Genomic DNA, 15850 nt, shown 5'->3' on the forward strand with positions numbered 1-15850 from the left:
CTTTTTTTAAGTTTTTCAATCACCTCACCAAGGTAAAAGGTAGTATAGAGTCCTGCTGCTGCTGCTGCTGCTGTCTACTAAAACTATTTCCATGTCGATCATGATGGCATTGTTATTGAATCACTACTAAAAAAAACACAGGAACTTTTGTAAATTTGTATGTGTATTCTATTTTAGTAAAAGGTAGATGTGGCATGCTACAAAAGCAATCATATTTTAATCTCATTAATTGGGAGGAAAGCGAGATTGGCAAAAGATTTGTCAAAGATGAAATGATGGGCGATTCTTTATACTTGTCATAATAAAAAAAATTAAGAGTAGGTAGAGGGGACAACTATAAAAAAAAAAAAAAATTGTAAATGAATATAAATGTGTTTTGTCTCAAAATTTAAATAAAATAGTCAATTTGTCAACGATATGGTCTTTGGTACAAGTCAATTCTAAATAATAATAATAATATTAAAAATTGATTACCTAATACAATGCGCAAACTGTACTGTACCATTCAATAAAACCAAAGCATTCTTATTTACAGCACATAGTAAATTAGATTAACATAAATTAACAAAACAACTTGATTTTTTTTAAATATATCCAAACCGCTGAAACGAACAAAGACCTGCATAGCTCTCTCTCTCTCTCTCTCTCTCTCTCTCTCTCTCTCTCTCTCTCTCTCTCTCTCGCTGCAATTAGGAAGATGGATGTCTCCGGAGTTGTCGCCGAGAACGCCCCGGCCAAGCCTCGATCAACATTGATATTCCTTGGCACCGGTTGTTCGGGCGGTATCCCAATCGCCACGTGCCTCCTCCAGCCTACGGATCCTCCCTGCCACGTTTGCTCCCAGTCCTTGTCCGTCCCTCCAGAGCGAAACCCTAACTACAGGTATTTACTTCAGTTCCAGAGTACTTGGTTGATATTTAATATTTCAGGCATAGATGTACTTGGTTGAGTACATCTTTTTGGTTTACTGGGCTGGAATTCATTTAGCAAACCGATCCTAGTGTAGTAGTGGGTCAACTTCTTATATTAAGCTTATTGACTCAAGGAATGGAAAATTACCACTTCAAAATATGTTCAAGCTTTCGTTCTTTACATAAGAAGTTGATATTGGACGTACTTTTAATGGTTGAAACATGAGTAGTTTGTTTGATTTGCAGTCCCATGAATAACTTTTGGAAATTTTGGTATATTCATGTCTAAATTGATAAATGGGTGAATGAGAAATTGATTAAAAAATTATTTTGAGGGCATGTGTAATATAATGCATAATTTATATTATTATAAGAGTAAAAGAAGAAAAAAAATAATGGATGTACAATGCGCAACTATGTGTGAATTATAAGTGTACACCAACCATGCGTATAATATGTGCACACTGTGCAGGCATATTGTACGCGTGGCTAGTTGATTAATTAATATAAACATTATATTATACTTTTAAAAACAAAACAGTCACCTAAGCCTTCCCCTTCTTCTTCTTTCTTTGTCCTTCTCATTTTCTTCTTCCGTTCTTTTTCTTTCTCCTCTATAAATAAAGAGTTCTTCATTTAAAAAATAACGACGACAGAATTCACAACAGAATTATTTTCTAAAAATTCTCATAATCTTCTAATTTTAATAGTATTCAACTAGTATTTCAATTTGCTATTAGGCTCTGAAGTTTTGCTAACTTTTCAGTTTATAAATTGTTGTACCCTTTGAAATAGACGCCAATTAGCCCCTAACATTTTTGGTGAGGCGGTGAATTTGTTTTAAGAGAACTATGTGTTACACAGATCTTAGTTTTACCATCCCTTTATATATTATTATACTTTTATTTTTTCTTGTACAGTATTATATTATTTCAATATTTCTGTATTGCTAGTTTAAATACAATGTTATAATCATTATTATAATTATAATTATATTTTCGATCAATAATTATAGTATTTTGTTGATGTGTTATCATAAGAAGTATAGTTACTACCTGAGTCGCCTTTTCAAAACAAATATTTTTAGGAAAATTTTATTTGCAGTTATGTGTTTTGCTCTTTACAGTTATATTTTACTAAATTTAATATGATTAAAATAAGATAGAGAAAAAAAATTCATTTTTGCCTGTTATTTGCAGCCACAAATCTATTTTTCTCCGTTCATTATCGTCGGCGGCTCCAATCACCTCTCTTGTTAGAATCGCCCGCCTATCTGCTCTATCCTATAGCTGTCGCCAGACTTGTCAATTGCTTTTCTCGCATCTTTCATTGAACTCGTTCGCCCATCTGCTCAGAGCACATGTTCATTAGTGTCTGAACCCCAGGATTCGAGGACATGAATGGTGTCCAAACCCTAGGGTTCAAACTCTTTGAAATGCTTCTCCAGGGTTTGGGAAAATGCATTCTCCCAAATTCATTCCATTCTTCGAAATGCATTTCTTTTTCTTTTTTCAAAGTAAGATCTATTTCTTTCTTGTTTTTCTTTCTTTTTCTTTGCAAAGCCAAAAAAAGAAAAATGCACTTCTTCATCCCTCTCATAGGTTTCAAAAAGAGACTTTCATAAATTCATTAATCTTCAATAAACCAGAGAAAAAGGAAAACAAAAACAACTAGTCTCCCTTTTTTTTTTTGCCAACAAATAAGGTAAAAGAAACGAAAAACAAATTGGGTGTTCCAAAGAAAAGGGAGACTAGTTGTTTTTGTTTTCATTTTTCTCTATGGTTTATTGAAGATTAGTGAATTTATGAAAGTCTCTGTTTGGAACCTGCGAGAGGGATGGAGAAAGAAAATGTAGAGAATATATGCATTTTTCTTTCTTTGGCTTTGCAAAGAAAAATAAAGGAAAACAAGAAGGAAATATATCTTACTTTGAAAAAAGAAAAAAATGCATTTCGGATAATGGTTCTCGAACCCTAAGGTTTAGGAGAAGTATTTCAACGAGTTCGAACCATAAAGTTCAGATGCCAATGAACGCATGCTCTGAGCAGATAGGCGGGTGAGTTCGACGAGAGATGCGAGAGAGGCAATTGACGAGTCCGACGATGATGATAGGACATAGCAGATGGGCAAGCGATTCCAACAAGAAAGGCAATTGGAGCTGCCGATGACGATGAATGGAAAAGAACATATCTGTGGTTACAAATAAAGGGCAAAAATGAGTTTTCCCTCTATCTTATTTTAGTCATATTAAATTTAGTAAGATGTGATTGTGAAGAGCAAAACATATGACTACAAATAGAATTTTTCATATTTTTATTATTAACTTTGATAAGTATTCATGTGATTAACATGAAACCCTAGTTGAAACTGCCTTCTGCTACATTTTGTAGGTAGCCGTTTTTTTTTTAACTTTTTTCTTTTTCCGTAATTTTCATATCATCATTCTAGCTCTGATTTTACACTATTCCAGCCGAAATTCTACACTTGTTTTTGCTGATTCTTCCTCGTAGACTACCACATCAACTTCCCAAATACCCCCCACCCCTGTATGCACACTGATAATACAGGGTGCAACTCCCCTCCCTCCTATCTCTCTGTACATATGTTGCCAGCAAGCGTGGTAAGCAAAATATAGGGGCCTTAAAACAATAAAGAGAAGGCCAAAACAGCAAAGGGTCGGAGGGATTGATGACAGGGTGCACTGGTTCCACAGAAGATATTGCCAAAAATAAATAAATAAATGAAATGGCATTCCCAAACCCAACGGCAAATTGAAATCAATAACCAAAGGTTGGGTCACGCCACGCGGTCCAAGTGATGCAAAACAAAAGGGGTGAAGAGTAATTGCGTTGGCTGGAATATTGAAGGCTGGAGGTGGGAAATTTGATAAAAAAAAAAAAAACCCAACTTTAAGAGTTTCAAGACATTTGAGTTGGAGTTCCTATTTTTTTTAAAAAAATTAATCCTCAAAAATTGAAAAATTAAAAATTTGTTCAAATACAAAAATTTTCTAAATGAAAAATAGAGATTTGGAAAATTGGGTTTCCAAAATTGAACTAAACTTGGAAAACTACTAATGATGTTTGGAAAAATAAGGAAATCCACATAAGACCAAGTGCTAGGTTAGTAGTCACGCTGGAGGTCAAACATCCAGTCAACTAATAGTTTGACTTTGAATGCCTGCTTATCACAAAGAATTCAGATCCCAAGTGAATTATACTCCTGAATTACTTGCATAGAAGCAAAGCGAGAGGACCTAATCTAGGTAGAAGATGGGCATCAAAGTATCCCCTAAGCTAGGATAGAGATAATCTTCACAAAAGCATAGTTTAAGCAGAAGAAAGTCTCAAAACACTTATTTATTGAACCCTCAATCAAAGACAATTCCCATAAAATAAACCATCAGTACGAGGTAATCCCTGTAATCTAGGGAATGAATAAATACAAACCTAGTACAGAGAAGCACAAGATAGGCAATCAAAGTCTTTTTGGTGCCTTGAGATAGGATATTCCACATTTATCTAACAATTCCAATCTAAATCACTTTTGGACTTACGAAATCAGGAGGAACCAACTAATTCTTTGCGACATGGGCAAGGCCCAATTCTCATAGTGATCCTTATTACGAAGCTCAATCCAAAAAGTAGAAAAAGACCTCAAGGGGTGAGCCAAAGGTACGACATTCTACACTAATCTTTCAAGCCGAGTCCTGAAGCAATTACTCTTGTTTCACGTGTGCAAGAATCTCGAGACCAAGTTAGTTCGAAATGTGGTCTAAATCTCGTGGACAGTCTTATAAATTCAATTGGTGATCGATTCTTACGTTATCAACTACTAAAATGAGTTTTCCTGTTAATATGGAGATTTGGAAAATGCAATTTCCCAAAAAAATTTAACAAATCATTTGCATCTTATTCTCTAACACAAGTTACATAAGAAAATTGAAACATGTCTATTTTTTTGAAAATGTATTCTAATTTTCTAGATTGGAAATGAGTTTATGTATTTCTCTCATTTGAAGGCATTCTCCTAATTTTCTATAGGAAATGAAAGCTATAGATTTTATAGAAAATTAGAGTTAAAAAATTAGAAATCATTTTCTGCAACTAAACAACCCCTTGGGTTTCCTCTAATTTATTCTGTCTCTAATCTGATCACCAAAAACTTGAATGACTTCAATTTTGTTTCTGGTTTCTTAGAGGTTCATTTTTTTTTTTTGTAATTTTTAAAAAGCAAAGAGATATCCTGTGCAAGTATGTCAAACCTGAAAGGTACCCAATGTAATGTAAAATCCGTGAATTGAAATCCTAATGTTATAATTGAAAACTCTTATATGAAAACCCTTTTACACTGTTCGATAGCCCCCTAAGTGTAACCCTAAAGTGAAATCCGAATTTTGAAAGTGCCACCAAAATCAAAACCTTGAAAATGTAAGAATAAGGAAGGATAAAAAGGTGAGAAAATTGAAAACATAGTAATTTTTGTCATTGTGGATGTAGAAGAAAGGTAAAAATCAGAGGAACCTTTTTGAAATGTGATTTTTGTTTTGGTTTTCTAGGTTTCTTTTTGCAATTTTGAGAAAGTAGAGGGTACACCTCATGTATGGTATGTAAAACACTAGGGGTGCCCAGTCCAATTTGATCTGCCTTTATTGTCCCACGTCTCTAAACTCAAAGACATCTTGCTCTTTTAACATCATTCAAGATGCCTGCCACTGTTAAATGTAGTGAAACCTCAAGGGTGTCAAGTGTAATTTATTTTTTTATTGGTGTTGTTGATGCATCTATAAAATGGAGGAATTGAGACGAATGATTTATCAACATGTAGGTGTAATACATCACTTCTCATTGATTATTGCCCCATCGAAGGTGAAGACAATTATATCTTGATAGATGTTGGCAAGACATTCAGGGAGCAAGTGCTTCGATGGTTTACTTTCTATAAGATACCTCGGGTGGATTCTGTGAGTTACTTTTTTCTCGGCATTTGTTTCAGTATGTCTGATTCAAAGAGAATGAGCCTTTGATATCATATATGTGGATCCATAAGATTATTACTTGGAAGCAAAAGTTTCAATACATGGCTGTGATACTTAGCTCAATTCAATTAAACCTTTTAACAACTATTTGGAGACAAATTCTAAGATTTCTTTCACTGTTCCACTCTAAAAAACTTGAATTTTTTTAGTGTTGATGCTTGTAACGTATCTAAAAAGGTTTTAGGCAGATATCTTAGTGCTCATATCACGAATCATTCAGTTCCTCTGAATGGTTCTTGAGATCTAAAATATTTATCAATTCCCTATCTTTTAGCTATTGATTCTACAGAATAATACCATAAAAATACTTGCTGTCTAAATACTTCCCAGTTCCTAATTTTTTAAAGGCCTCCGCTTCAGCTGTACATATTGAGCCAATTTTTACTTGTTCTCGAGATAGAAATTTACCACCTTTCCTCTATCTCATTAGATAGAAACCTTATACAGGACAAAACCAATTGTTGATGTGCTTAAGTCCAAGTTTTCCAAAGAGGTATAGATTGAATGTTTTTCCTGTTACAGACAGTTCAAAAATTTTGATTTATTTTTTTACTTTCTTTTTTGGGGGTTATGTCTCCATTTAGATCAGTCTATTTTCTGCCGTATTTATCTTTATATTTTTCCTTGAATAATGAGAACTACTGTAGAATTTTCCTTACTGGTAAATGTAATGTGAATGGCTTATCTTGATTGGTATGACACACAAAATTATCTTGCTATTAATTTTTTGTGTTGCACAATGTTGCCGCCCCTACCTAGTGGGATTTAGGCTTGTGATTCTTGTGTGTTGCATGAAGTTGTCTTGAATAACGTCTACGACTTTCTTGATATTTTGAAAATGTAGTGTTTATGAACTAATGATTGTATGCATTGCAGATTGTATTGACTCATGACCATGCTGATGCAGTTCTTGGTCTGGATGATATTCGTTCTGTGCAACGTTTCTGCCCCACGAATGGAATTGCTCCCATTCCTATTTACCTATCTCAGGAGACAATGGATAGGTATCTTTTAAACTTCTTTTTCACTGATAGCGCACATTCTATTGTCAAATCAATTGATTATAATTGCACTCGAATGCATTACCAGGATATGACTCTGGTGCATGTGATAGTGATAGTCAATAGTATTTTGCCAGAGGATATCGTGTGCATGATTCTTCTGTTAGAATTTTGATTTTGAGTATCTCGTGTGGAGTATGCTGGCATATTGTGCTTCAAATTCTCTACCATCAGTTTGTAGTTGATGTGCATCCATTTTTTCATGTAACAGTGTGGGTGCGAAATTCCCGTACTTGCTAAAGAAAAAGGATCAGGAAGGTCGGTTCGCGAGAAGGGTTGCACAGCTTGACTGGAAGATAATTGAGAACGACTGTAAAAAGCCATTTGTTGCATCAGGATTAGAACTTGTTCCGTTGCCAGTTAGTTTCACTAAACCTATCTTCTCAAACTATGATTTGTGATTTACGCCTTGTATATTCCTTCTTATTTATGCTTATTTTCTTGATGTAGGTGATGCATGGTGAAGATTATGTTTCTTTGGGCTTTCTTTTTGGACAAAAATGTAAAGTAGCGTACATATCTGATGTTTCTCGAATTCTTCCAACCACTGAACAGTGTGAGTTTTTTTTTTTTTTTTTGCTCCTCTTTTATAGCTGTATCTTTTATATCTTAATTACCAATACCTCCGTACATAACCAGTGAACCCCCCCCCCCCCCCCCCCCCAACCCCCCAAACAAATATATGAAATAAAATAAAAAAAAATCCCACCCTCCATGCAATTCACGCTTGGAAGGTGCTATAAAGAACTAGAACATGGCCTATTTAGGAATTCTGAGTCTAAGCTACACAATGACCCAGTTATCTCATTTTATTTCAATATAGAAACAATGTTAAACGAAAGGAAAAATAACAAATTTGACGGACTTGATTTTTGGTTACGAAATCTGTTTTAATTGAAAAGGTAATTATCTTGGTCTTCAGACAAAAGATCAGAAGCATCATTTACCTCATGCCCCCACCTTATATTATTGAAATTTAATTAACTTATATGTCAAGGAATCATGGTTAATGGGTTTATCACTGTTCTTGTTGAATCTGGCCTGAATGGTTAATGAAGTTGTGGACACACAATCACAAATCTCTGTATACAAGCATTCTTTATTTATTATATTTTGCTCTAATCTGTTGGCAAAAGCCAAGTGATTGCAATCACTCCAGCCAGGAGAGTATATGGTGCCGAAGTTATCCTCAGTTATTTATTTAAAGGTGAAGGACTCAAGGCTCCTCCGCGACCGCTCAAATCTTTTATAGTTGCCAGCAGGCCGCTTTCTTTTTGTGTAGGAATGAACTCTTGAGTAGCAGCCAGCCGATAATTGTATTTAGTTGATATTACAGTATGATCTTTCTCAACTTGAGAACCATGCCTTTGGAAGAAATATTAGTGGAAATACCCACTGTTTCTAAATCTCCGTGAATGCCAATAAACTACGAGTTAGTTTGTTTTTGTTTTTTGGATGATTCAAGAGACCCAACGTGTCCCAAAATAACTATACTATTCTAATTCAAGCAGTGAAAAGTCACTAAGAGGAGATATTTTTATAACTTGTAAGATTATTATTAGCTTTGGTTTGGCCTGCAAGGCAGCTAGTCTATGACATTGAAACCTTGAACTTGCTGCTTAATCATATAATATCAATTTTGACCTACTTAAACAAGCAAACGTTAAACCTGTTTCACCTTTCTAATACATCCTAAGTTGGGTGGTACTTTCAGTAGAATTGACACCAGAACTTCAAATGCATGAATGCTAAGAGAGGTCTTACTCAGTTAAAATAATTTTTCTTTTGCTGAATTCCTAATGAACCATATTAGTGTATCCTGCCTTCTTTCTTTATCCAAATTGAAGTGCTAGCATAACTGAGGCTATCATTTTGCAGATATTTCAAAAAGCAGTGGCCAACGGCTGGATCTCCTTATCCTGGACACCCTCTCCAAGGTCAGTCATGAACCTGAAGTTCTTTTATTCTTCCTAATCATTTTGTGCATGACCTAGTCTTTCCTTGTAATCATTTTTGCATTGTATCCTCAATAGTATTTAGTGCAAGGGTTTCACAGGAAGCTAATCTTAACCTATCAACGGGGAAATATACTCTTGTAATTCAATAAATGTGATTGAGTTGAAATGAAACATTTGTTTATATTTTTTATTAGATATCTATCAGTTATGAATAAAAATAATTCACGAGGTAGAATTTATGATGTGTATGCTATGATTTCACTATAAGGGGTAAGTGTAATTTTGCATAAATAAGCCGCAAACTATCTATTTTTACATGAACAAAAGTAAAGATCATTTCAAATCTCCCTGCCCCTGCTCTAGATAACTTGTCACATATATTTTGAAGACTCTAATTGTTGAATTGTGGAATATACATGAGACATAAGATTACAACATATTCTGTAATCAATAATTGAAATAGGGGTGCCTAATCATGGACAAAAAATTTAAATTAGATTAGGTACCTTATCTCTGAGCGACTCGATCTTGAGAACCTAGATGATTGGGTTTGACAGAAACCCAGCCAACCCAGATGGTGGGTTTTGATCGAGAGAAAGAGAGAGAGTCGCTGGAAGAGAACCGCTGCCGTTGTGAAGCAGAATCACCGCTGCCGTCTTCCCTCCCCTGCAGAGTATCTCTTTTTCCCTTCTCCGTCGCGCTGCAAGCCCGTCCGAAAGGGGGTAACACCATCTCATGTTTGGTTCCAAATCCGCTTTCGCGAACAAGAAAGAGAGAGGGAGAGGAGAAGAGAGAGAAAGAGGAGGGGAGGGGAGAGACAGCAGACATTTCGGTGCTGGAGATGCCAGACAAAGAGAGATTGAGGGAAGTGGAGCGGGGAGAGGAAGAGAGAGGAGCAAGCACAAAATGACCAATCCTCGTACTCCTTTAATGACATGAGAGGCCTTTGCTTTTTTTTTTTAAATACAAAAATAGATCCTCTCTCATTAAATTTTAAGGGTATAACGTAAAATTTATTTTTTATTTTTTTAATTCATTAGCTGCTTTTTTTTTTTTAAAAAATTTCTGCAGAAAGATTTCCACACCGTTCACTTAGGGCTCCCCCAGGTTTGTTTTACTTTTAAAATTATTGAGTCCTTTTACATATATATTTTTTACCATACTTGCTTATTTTAGTTCTTATTGTCAGACATTTGATATTCTTAAAAAGTTGTGCCCAAAGCGAGCTTTGTTAGTTGGGATGAACCATGAGGTTGATCACTACAAGGACAACGAATTGCTTAGAGAATGGTCAGCAAGGTACTGTAATTTGTAATTCCTTTATGATTTGAGTCTCACCGATCTACTATTAGTTTTGTATAGAGATTGAGGTCTAACTTAATCATTGATACGCATTCTCTTTTATGAAATTTGTCTACCATTTTGCCTTGGTTTTGAATTGTGCGTACTTGTTTTTCTCAGAGAGCTTTTTAAAGTAGTAGAGCTTTTTAAATTTAGAGAACTAACCTTTCTATCTCTGTCGCTGATTGCTTGTAGAGAAGGGATCTATGTACAGTTTGCACACGATGGGTTGAGAGTCCCCATAGACCTTTAACAAGGTAAGTGCCAACATATTTGGTGTCCCATGCGTTTGCTGCAAACCTAGTAACACAAACAAGAAGAATGCTGGTGATTGTCCCATAAAGGCAAATGTCTTACATTGTGCAGGTAACTGGAAACCATGGACACCAAATATGTCCGTGGATGTGTTGTATTTTGAGCTTCTCCAGTTTCAGCATATAGGTGATTGTACAAGGCACAAAGAGGTAGGAAAGGTAGTCTGGAAGCTGATGCTGGCGGAAAAGTGTATGCACTATGTTGTGAACAAAATTAATCCCCCTGTAAAAGGGAAGATGTAACTGTTGTTAAATAATTGGTGCTTCATGATTTGTAATTAGCAAAAATTATCAAGTGAGTCAGGATTTCATCAATGGACCACTTCGGGTCAACCCCACAAGGATAAGTTGGAATTGTAATTTATTGTTGATTTCATCAAATGTGCTTTCCTGGAGTTGTTACAAGAAAATTGTTAAGAAAAACTACTACCACATGCTTCAAATTGTTACTCAAAAGAGGATCAAATATTGTAAACAAATTTCGACTGCAATTATACGAGGCCCCTGGCAGATATAGCATAAATCTGAATTCTGAAGTCTCATCTGATTCTTGCTTTCATCACCATGGTTGGAGCTCACGATACAGCTCCATCAAAGGAGTATGATGGATAGACAACAAAACCACTTCAGGAGCAATTAGACAAAGAATGAGGGCTAACTTTGTACATTTTGCTGATATCGGGGAGAAAGGCATCCACGTTCTACAAACCGGAGCATGAGCTTATCTGCTTCGTGTTCTTTCCCCTCTAGCATCAATCTCTCTCTCACCTTCTCACATAGCTTCAAATCAGGGATCAGGTTCCGATTGAACATACGACATGCCACTTTATAAGACAGCAGAGGAATCCCTTTACTCAAATAACACTTCATAAGCACGTGACAAGTATTGGCGTCAATCTTTGAAGCTGTCCTCAAAACCTTCCCCAAGAGTTCATAAGCCTCATCAAGGTTTCCTAACCTACAAAGTTTTTCTATAACCTGATTGTATGCTGTTCTGCACTTTTGCCTTGAAAGCATCTTTTCCAATAATATCAGCAGGTCTTCCACCCTACCATGCTGACAGAACCGGTGGATGATTGTCCTGTAGGTAATTGGGCTCGGAACCACACCCCTGTGAAGCATTTGCTTTGTCAGTTCAATGGCCTCGTCTATCCTACCCATCTTGCCTGATGCATCAATGATTGTCGTATAAGTAACTGCATCAGGACGTCTGTTACTCAGATACATGTCATCGAGCAATGAGAGAGCACTGTCCAAGTCATCTTTCTGACAAAACCCATGGAGTACAGTGGTGAAGTTCACCACGTTAACTGCACAGCCCTTGTGTAGACACTCCTCCATAAACTTCTTAGCATCATTTACTCTACCTTCTTGACAAAGAGATTGGATCAGTAAGTTAATTTCAACTGCAGTTGGACAAAAACCCTTCCCAATCATTTCCTTGGCCAAATCATAGGCCTCGAATAATTTCCCCTCCCTACGAAGGCCATGGAGCACAACACTGTACGTGATAGCATTTGGCGTCCACCAGTCTTCCTCACTTGATTTCATCATTTCTCTTGCCTCTGATGATTTACCGCTTCTACATAGCCCATTCAGCAAGGCAGTGTATGAGACAGTGTTTGGCTTGCAACCAAGCTTGTACATCTGCTGCAGCAACTTTCTGGCTTCATCCACCTCTCCGTTATGGCATAGCCCGTTGAGAATAGCCGTGTAAGTCACCACATCGGGGCTGCACCCTTTTGAAGACATTTCACTCAGAATTTCATTCGCCCTGTCAATCCTTCCCTCTTGACAAAAAGAGTGAATTATTGCACTATATCCAACCTTACTGACCAAGAAACCCCTCTCTTCTCCTTCCTTTAATAATTCAAGAGCCTCGTCGCCATGACCATTTTTGGATAGCACATGGACAAGTGTACTGTAAGTAACCTGATCTGGTAACAATTTGCTATCCTTGAACATCTTCTCCACCAACTCCTTCACTTCTTTGATCCTTTTCTCCTTGCAAAGAAAGCCCATGACTGTATAGTAACTGACTTTGTCCGGTAAGCAACCTCTAAGAGGCATTTCAACGATCAGATGCAATGCATCGTCAATTTGAAGCATATCACAGTACCCCTTGATCAGGCAATTATAAGAGACAACATTTGGCTCAATTCCAACAACTTGCATCCTACTCAAGAACCTGAGTGCTTTTTCCAATCTCTTCCCCTTCACCAAAACAAGGATAGCAGTGTTGCATATCGACAAATTGGGTTCAACTCCTGCCTTTTGCATCAGAGATAAGACTCGCATTGCTTTCTTCATGTCACCAGCTCGGCTATAGGAAATCATCACATAACCAAAAGCTTCCGGTCTACACTCAATTCCCCTCCTCAGCATGAGTCGAAGAACCCTTCGAGCACCCTGACATAACTTGGTCTTACTGAGGACCTCAAGCATTGAATAGTATACAATTGGGTCATGCCGGTACCTCCATTGCCGGTCAGCCCAACGGAAAAAATTCAAAGCCACTCGTTCATCGTGACAGCGCAATACAGCACAGACTTGACGGGGTTTAAGGATTCTAAGTGCGTGTCTCAATTCACCTTCAAGCTTTGGACTCCATGATGACCGAAAATCAATCAATCTACGAACTTCTTTCACTAAAGGGTGCCTTAGTTCATCATCATCTCCTTCAAAACTCCAAAAATTTTCCCTCTGTTGCTGATTTCTGCCAACCATATTCAAAGCCCTAATGTCTTCATCACTGCCACTCTCACCCTCTGCTTCTTCTTCTTCTTCTTCTTCAGACTCGTCATCCTCACCGGCATCATCAAAATTATAACCTCGTCTAAGGACACCACTAGGACTATCACATGAGCTCAATAACCCAGATTTCTTGACACCCGTCTCTTCACTTCTTACATACCCAGTATCACTATCATCAAAATTATCTGTCTCCACACACGGGGCATATAAATTAGGGCTAAAATCAGAACTTGAATTAGGGTTTCCTGAAGACCATGACGAAGAAAACCTGCTAATTATGATACCCGATTGTGGGCGTGCATAATATTGGTTTCTGAGTTCCAAAGTGAGCTTTTTTCGCAGTAGCTTCAACCTTAATGCCATGAATACTAGGCATCAGCTTCACAAGATTTTCTAAATCTTTTTTTTTTTTTTTTTTTCGTCTAAGCAAAATTTCAGCTGGCAGAAGTCAAATCCAGGGTTGAATGTTTCAACAAGTAATCAATTTTTTAAATTTCACCGCGTGTTTAGGAATTGAGCATTGAGTGGTAGCCAGAGATCACCTTGCAGAGAGGCTGCTCCGCTGAAGAGCATTGTAGATTTTCTGCCCAGGAAGTGAAGAAGAAGAAGAAACCAACAGGGCCATGGACTTCCAAATTCCAATCCAATTTCGTCGGCTTGCTTGCTGCTATTGCCAGGCTATTCCTGCCTCTTGCCAGATCAGCTTACAGTGTTAGGATGAACGGTCGCATTTGGAATAAAAATTACCCAACCTCGAGTAAAATAATATTATATTTAAATAAAATTAAAATATTTTTTAAATTAAAATATAAAATAATTGAGATAAATTTGCAAAGCACTATAAAATTTTTTAAATACATTAGATGACATATATCATTTTTTTTTTAATCTGTAAGGTCTAATATATATTTAGAAAAGAGAAATAAATATATTTAAAAAATATCAAATAAAAAATTACGTAAATAAATTTAACAAATATATTAAAAAGAATAAAAATATAAAATATTTTTTATATTTTATATTTTTTTAATTTATATCTTAACTAAGAAACACTATCCCAATAAATATTAATTTAACTTAGAATGCTTACAAATGATTTTGAATAAATTTCACCATATATAGTTACAGTCATTTTAACTTGTTACATTGAGCAATCAAAATAAGTTAAAAACTCTTATTATGAGGTACTGTTGACATTATTATTAATTTTTTATTTTAAATATATACATCATTTAATAATTGATCGAATGAATAAAAAATGTATTATTCTTAAAAATTCAAATTTAATGATGTAATTTTTTTTTTGCTAAAGTATGGTTTTGGTGATAAAAATTTTTTTTTCACAAAATGCAATAACTAATGAGAAAATACTTGTGGTTAAAACATCATGTGACCATCATTCTTCATGATAAAATTATTTTTCACACAAATAAAAACTTATTGTAAAGTAAAATTATTTACTTGCCTATTATTAAATATTCATGTTCTTTAACTTACCTCCCAAAGTTCTTGTTAGTACAAATAGTCAAAAATTATCTTTCATGCAAATTAAAAATAAGAAAAAAAAAGTCACCAATTTTGAATATTCCACCAATAGGAAAAGTAGTAGACAAAATTCATATCTTAACCCCTTGTCCCCCCCCCCCCCCCTCCCTTTTTTTTATTTAGACACTTAATTTTTTTATTATTTTAATTATCCTAAACTTTATAATTTTAAGTTAATTGTACTATTAATTTTTTTGTTATTTTGATTACATCGTAACGTAACATCCCGCATCAAGCGATAGAAAGAATTAGAACAACTTATTTTGATGGGTCTACGCGAACTTTCTAGGGGTATCCATCTTTAAGCTTCTCAAAACACGCTTAACCTGATAGTTTCTTGCCTACATTCAACTCAAAAAATATTCAGCTAGTGTTATTTTCTTCCTTATTTATCCTTAATATATACTAACCCTTCTCTGCGCTTTTGGGGTATTACATTCTCTCCCCTTAACACATGACGTCCTCGTCATGCGACATTACAATTGGTCTCAAATCTTCTTCCCTTTGGAGACTGTCATCCTAGAAGTCTATTAGGAGTCGCTTCTTGATCAGGCACTCGCGCCCCGACGCCACTCCCGACCCTCATTGGACCACCTTCTCCAAGGGTCGAATTTGATACCACTTGTAACATCCCGCATCGAATGATAAGAAGGACTGAGACAACTTACCCTGATAGGTCTACGCAAATTTCTCAGGGGTCACCCATCATTGAGCTTCCCCAACTCAAGATCGCTTAACCTGGGAGTTCATTGCCTACATTCAGCGCAAAAGGTATTTAAGTGGCATTGTTTCCTTCCTTACTTATCATCAATATATATTACTATTCTCTGGGCTTCTGGGGTATTACACTTAAACTTTATAAATTCAGTGATATAATTGAAATAACAAAAAAATCGAGTGTTTAAATGAAAAAAATGTTCAAGTAATT

General features: G+C 35.9%; 2 protein-coding genes across 2 annotated transcripts; one reads left to right on the plus strand and one right to left on the minus strand.

The window, feature by feature from the left end:
* Positions 1–618: 618 nt before the first annotated feature.
* Positions 619–11023, plus strand: LOC127792930 (putative hydrolase C777.06c). Its single transcript, XM_052323606.1, has 10 exons — positions 619–882; positions 5739–5874; positions 6826–6953; positions 7222–7369; positions 7461–7566; positions 8889–8947; positions 10040–10075; positions 10158–10267; positions 10505–10566; positions 10676–11023. The coding sequence occupies exons 1-9, from the start codon at positions 698–700 to the stop codon at positions 10560–10562; spliced, it is 966 nt and encodes a 321-aa protein (XP_052179566.1). The 5' UTR covers positions 619–697; the 3' UTR covers positions 10563–10566; positions 10676–11023.
* Positions 10969–14031, minus strand: LOC127792928 (pentatricopeptide repeat-containing protein At1g09900). Its single transcript, XM_052323604.1, has one exon. It carries the CDS (start codon positions 13738–13740, stop codon positions 11278–11280), a length of 2463 nt encoding a protein of 820 aa, XP_052179564.1. The 5' UTR covers positions 13741–14031; the 3' UTR covers positions 10969–11277.
* Between the last annotated feature and the right edge of the window lie 1819 nt (positions 14032–15850).

The sequence above is a fragment of the Diospyros lotus genome, unplaced genomic scaffold (genome assembly GCF_014633365.1).
Source record: "Diospyros lotus cultivar Yz01 unplaced genomic scaffold, ASM1463336v1 superscaf1, whole genome shotgun sequence".
Taxonomy (NCBI): domain Eukaryota; kingdom Viridiplantae; phylum Streptophyta; class Magnoliopsida; order Ericales; family Ebenaceae; genus Diospyros; species Diospyros lotus.

Excerpts from the sequence above, each read along its gene's own strand:
- LOC127792930 (XM_052323606.1), top strand. The coding sequence starts at position 698 with ATGGATGTCTCCGGAGTTGTCGCCGAGAACGCCCCGGCCAAGCCTCGA. Across the intron at positions 6,954-7,221 it reads TCTCAGGAGACAATGGATAG|TGTGGGTGCGAAATTCCCGT; the intron begins GTATCTTTTAAA and ends TTCATGTAACAG. Across the intron at positions 7,370-7,460 it reads TAGAACTTGTTCCGTTGCCA|GTGATGCATGGTGAAGATTA; the intron begins GTTAGTTTCACT and ends TTCTTGATGTAG.
- LOC127792928 (XM_052323604.1), bottom strand. The coding sequence starts at position 13,740 with ATGGCATTAAGGTTGAAGCTACTGCGAAAAAAGCTCACTTTGGAACTC.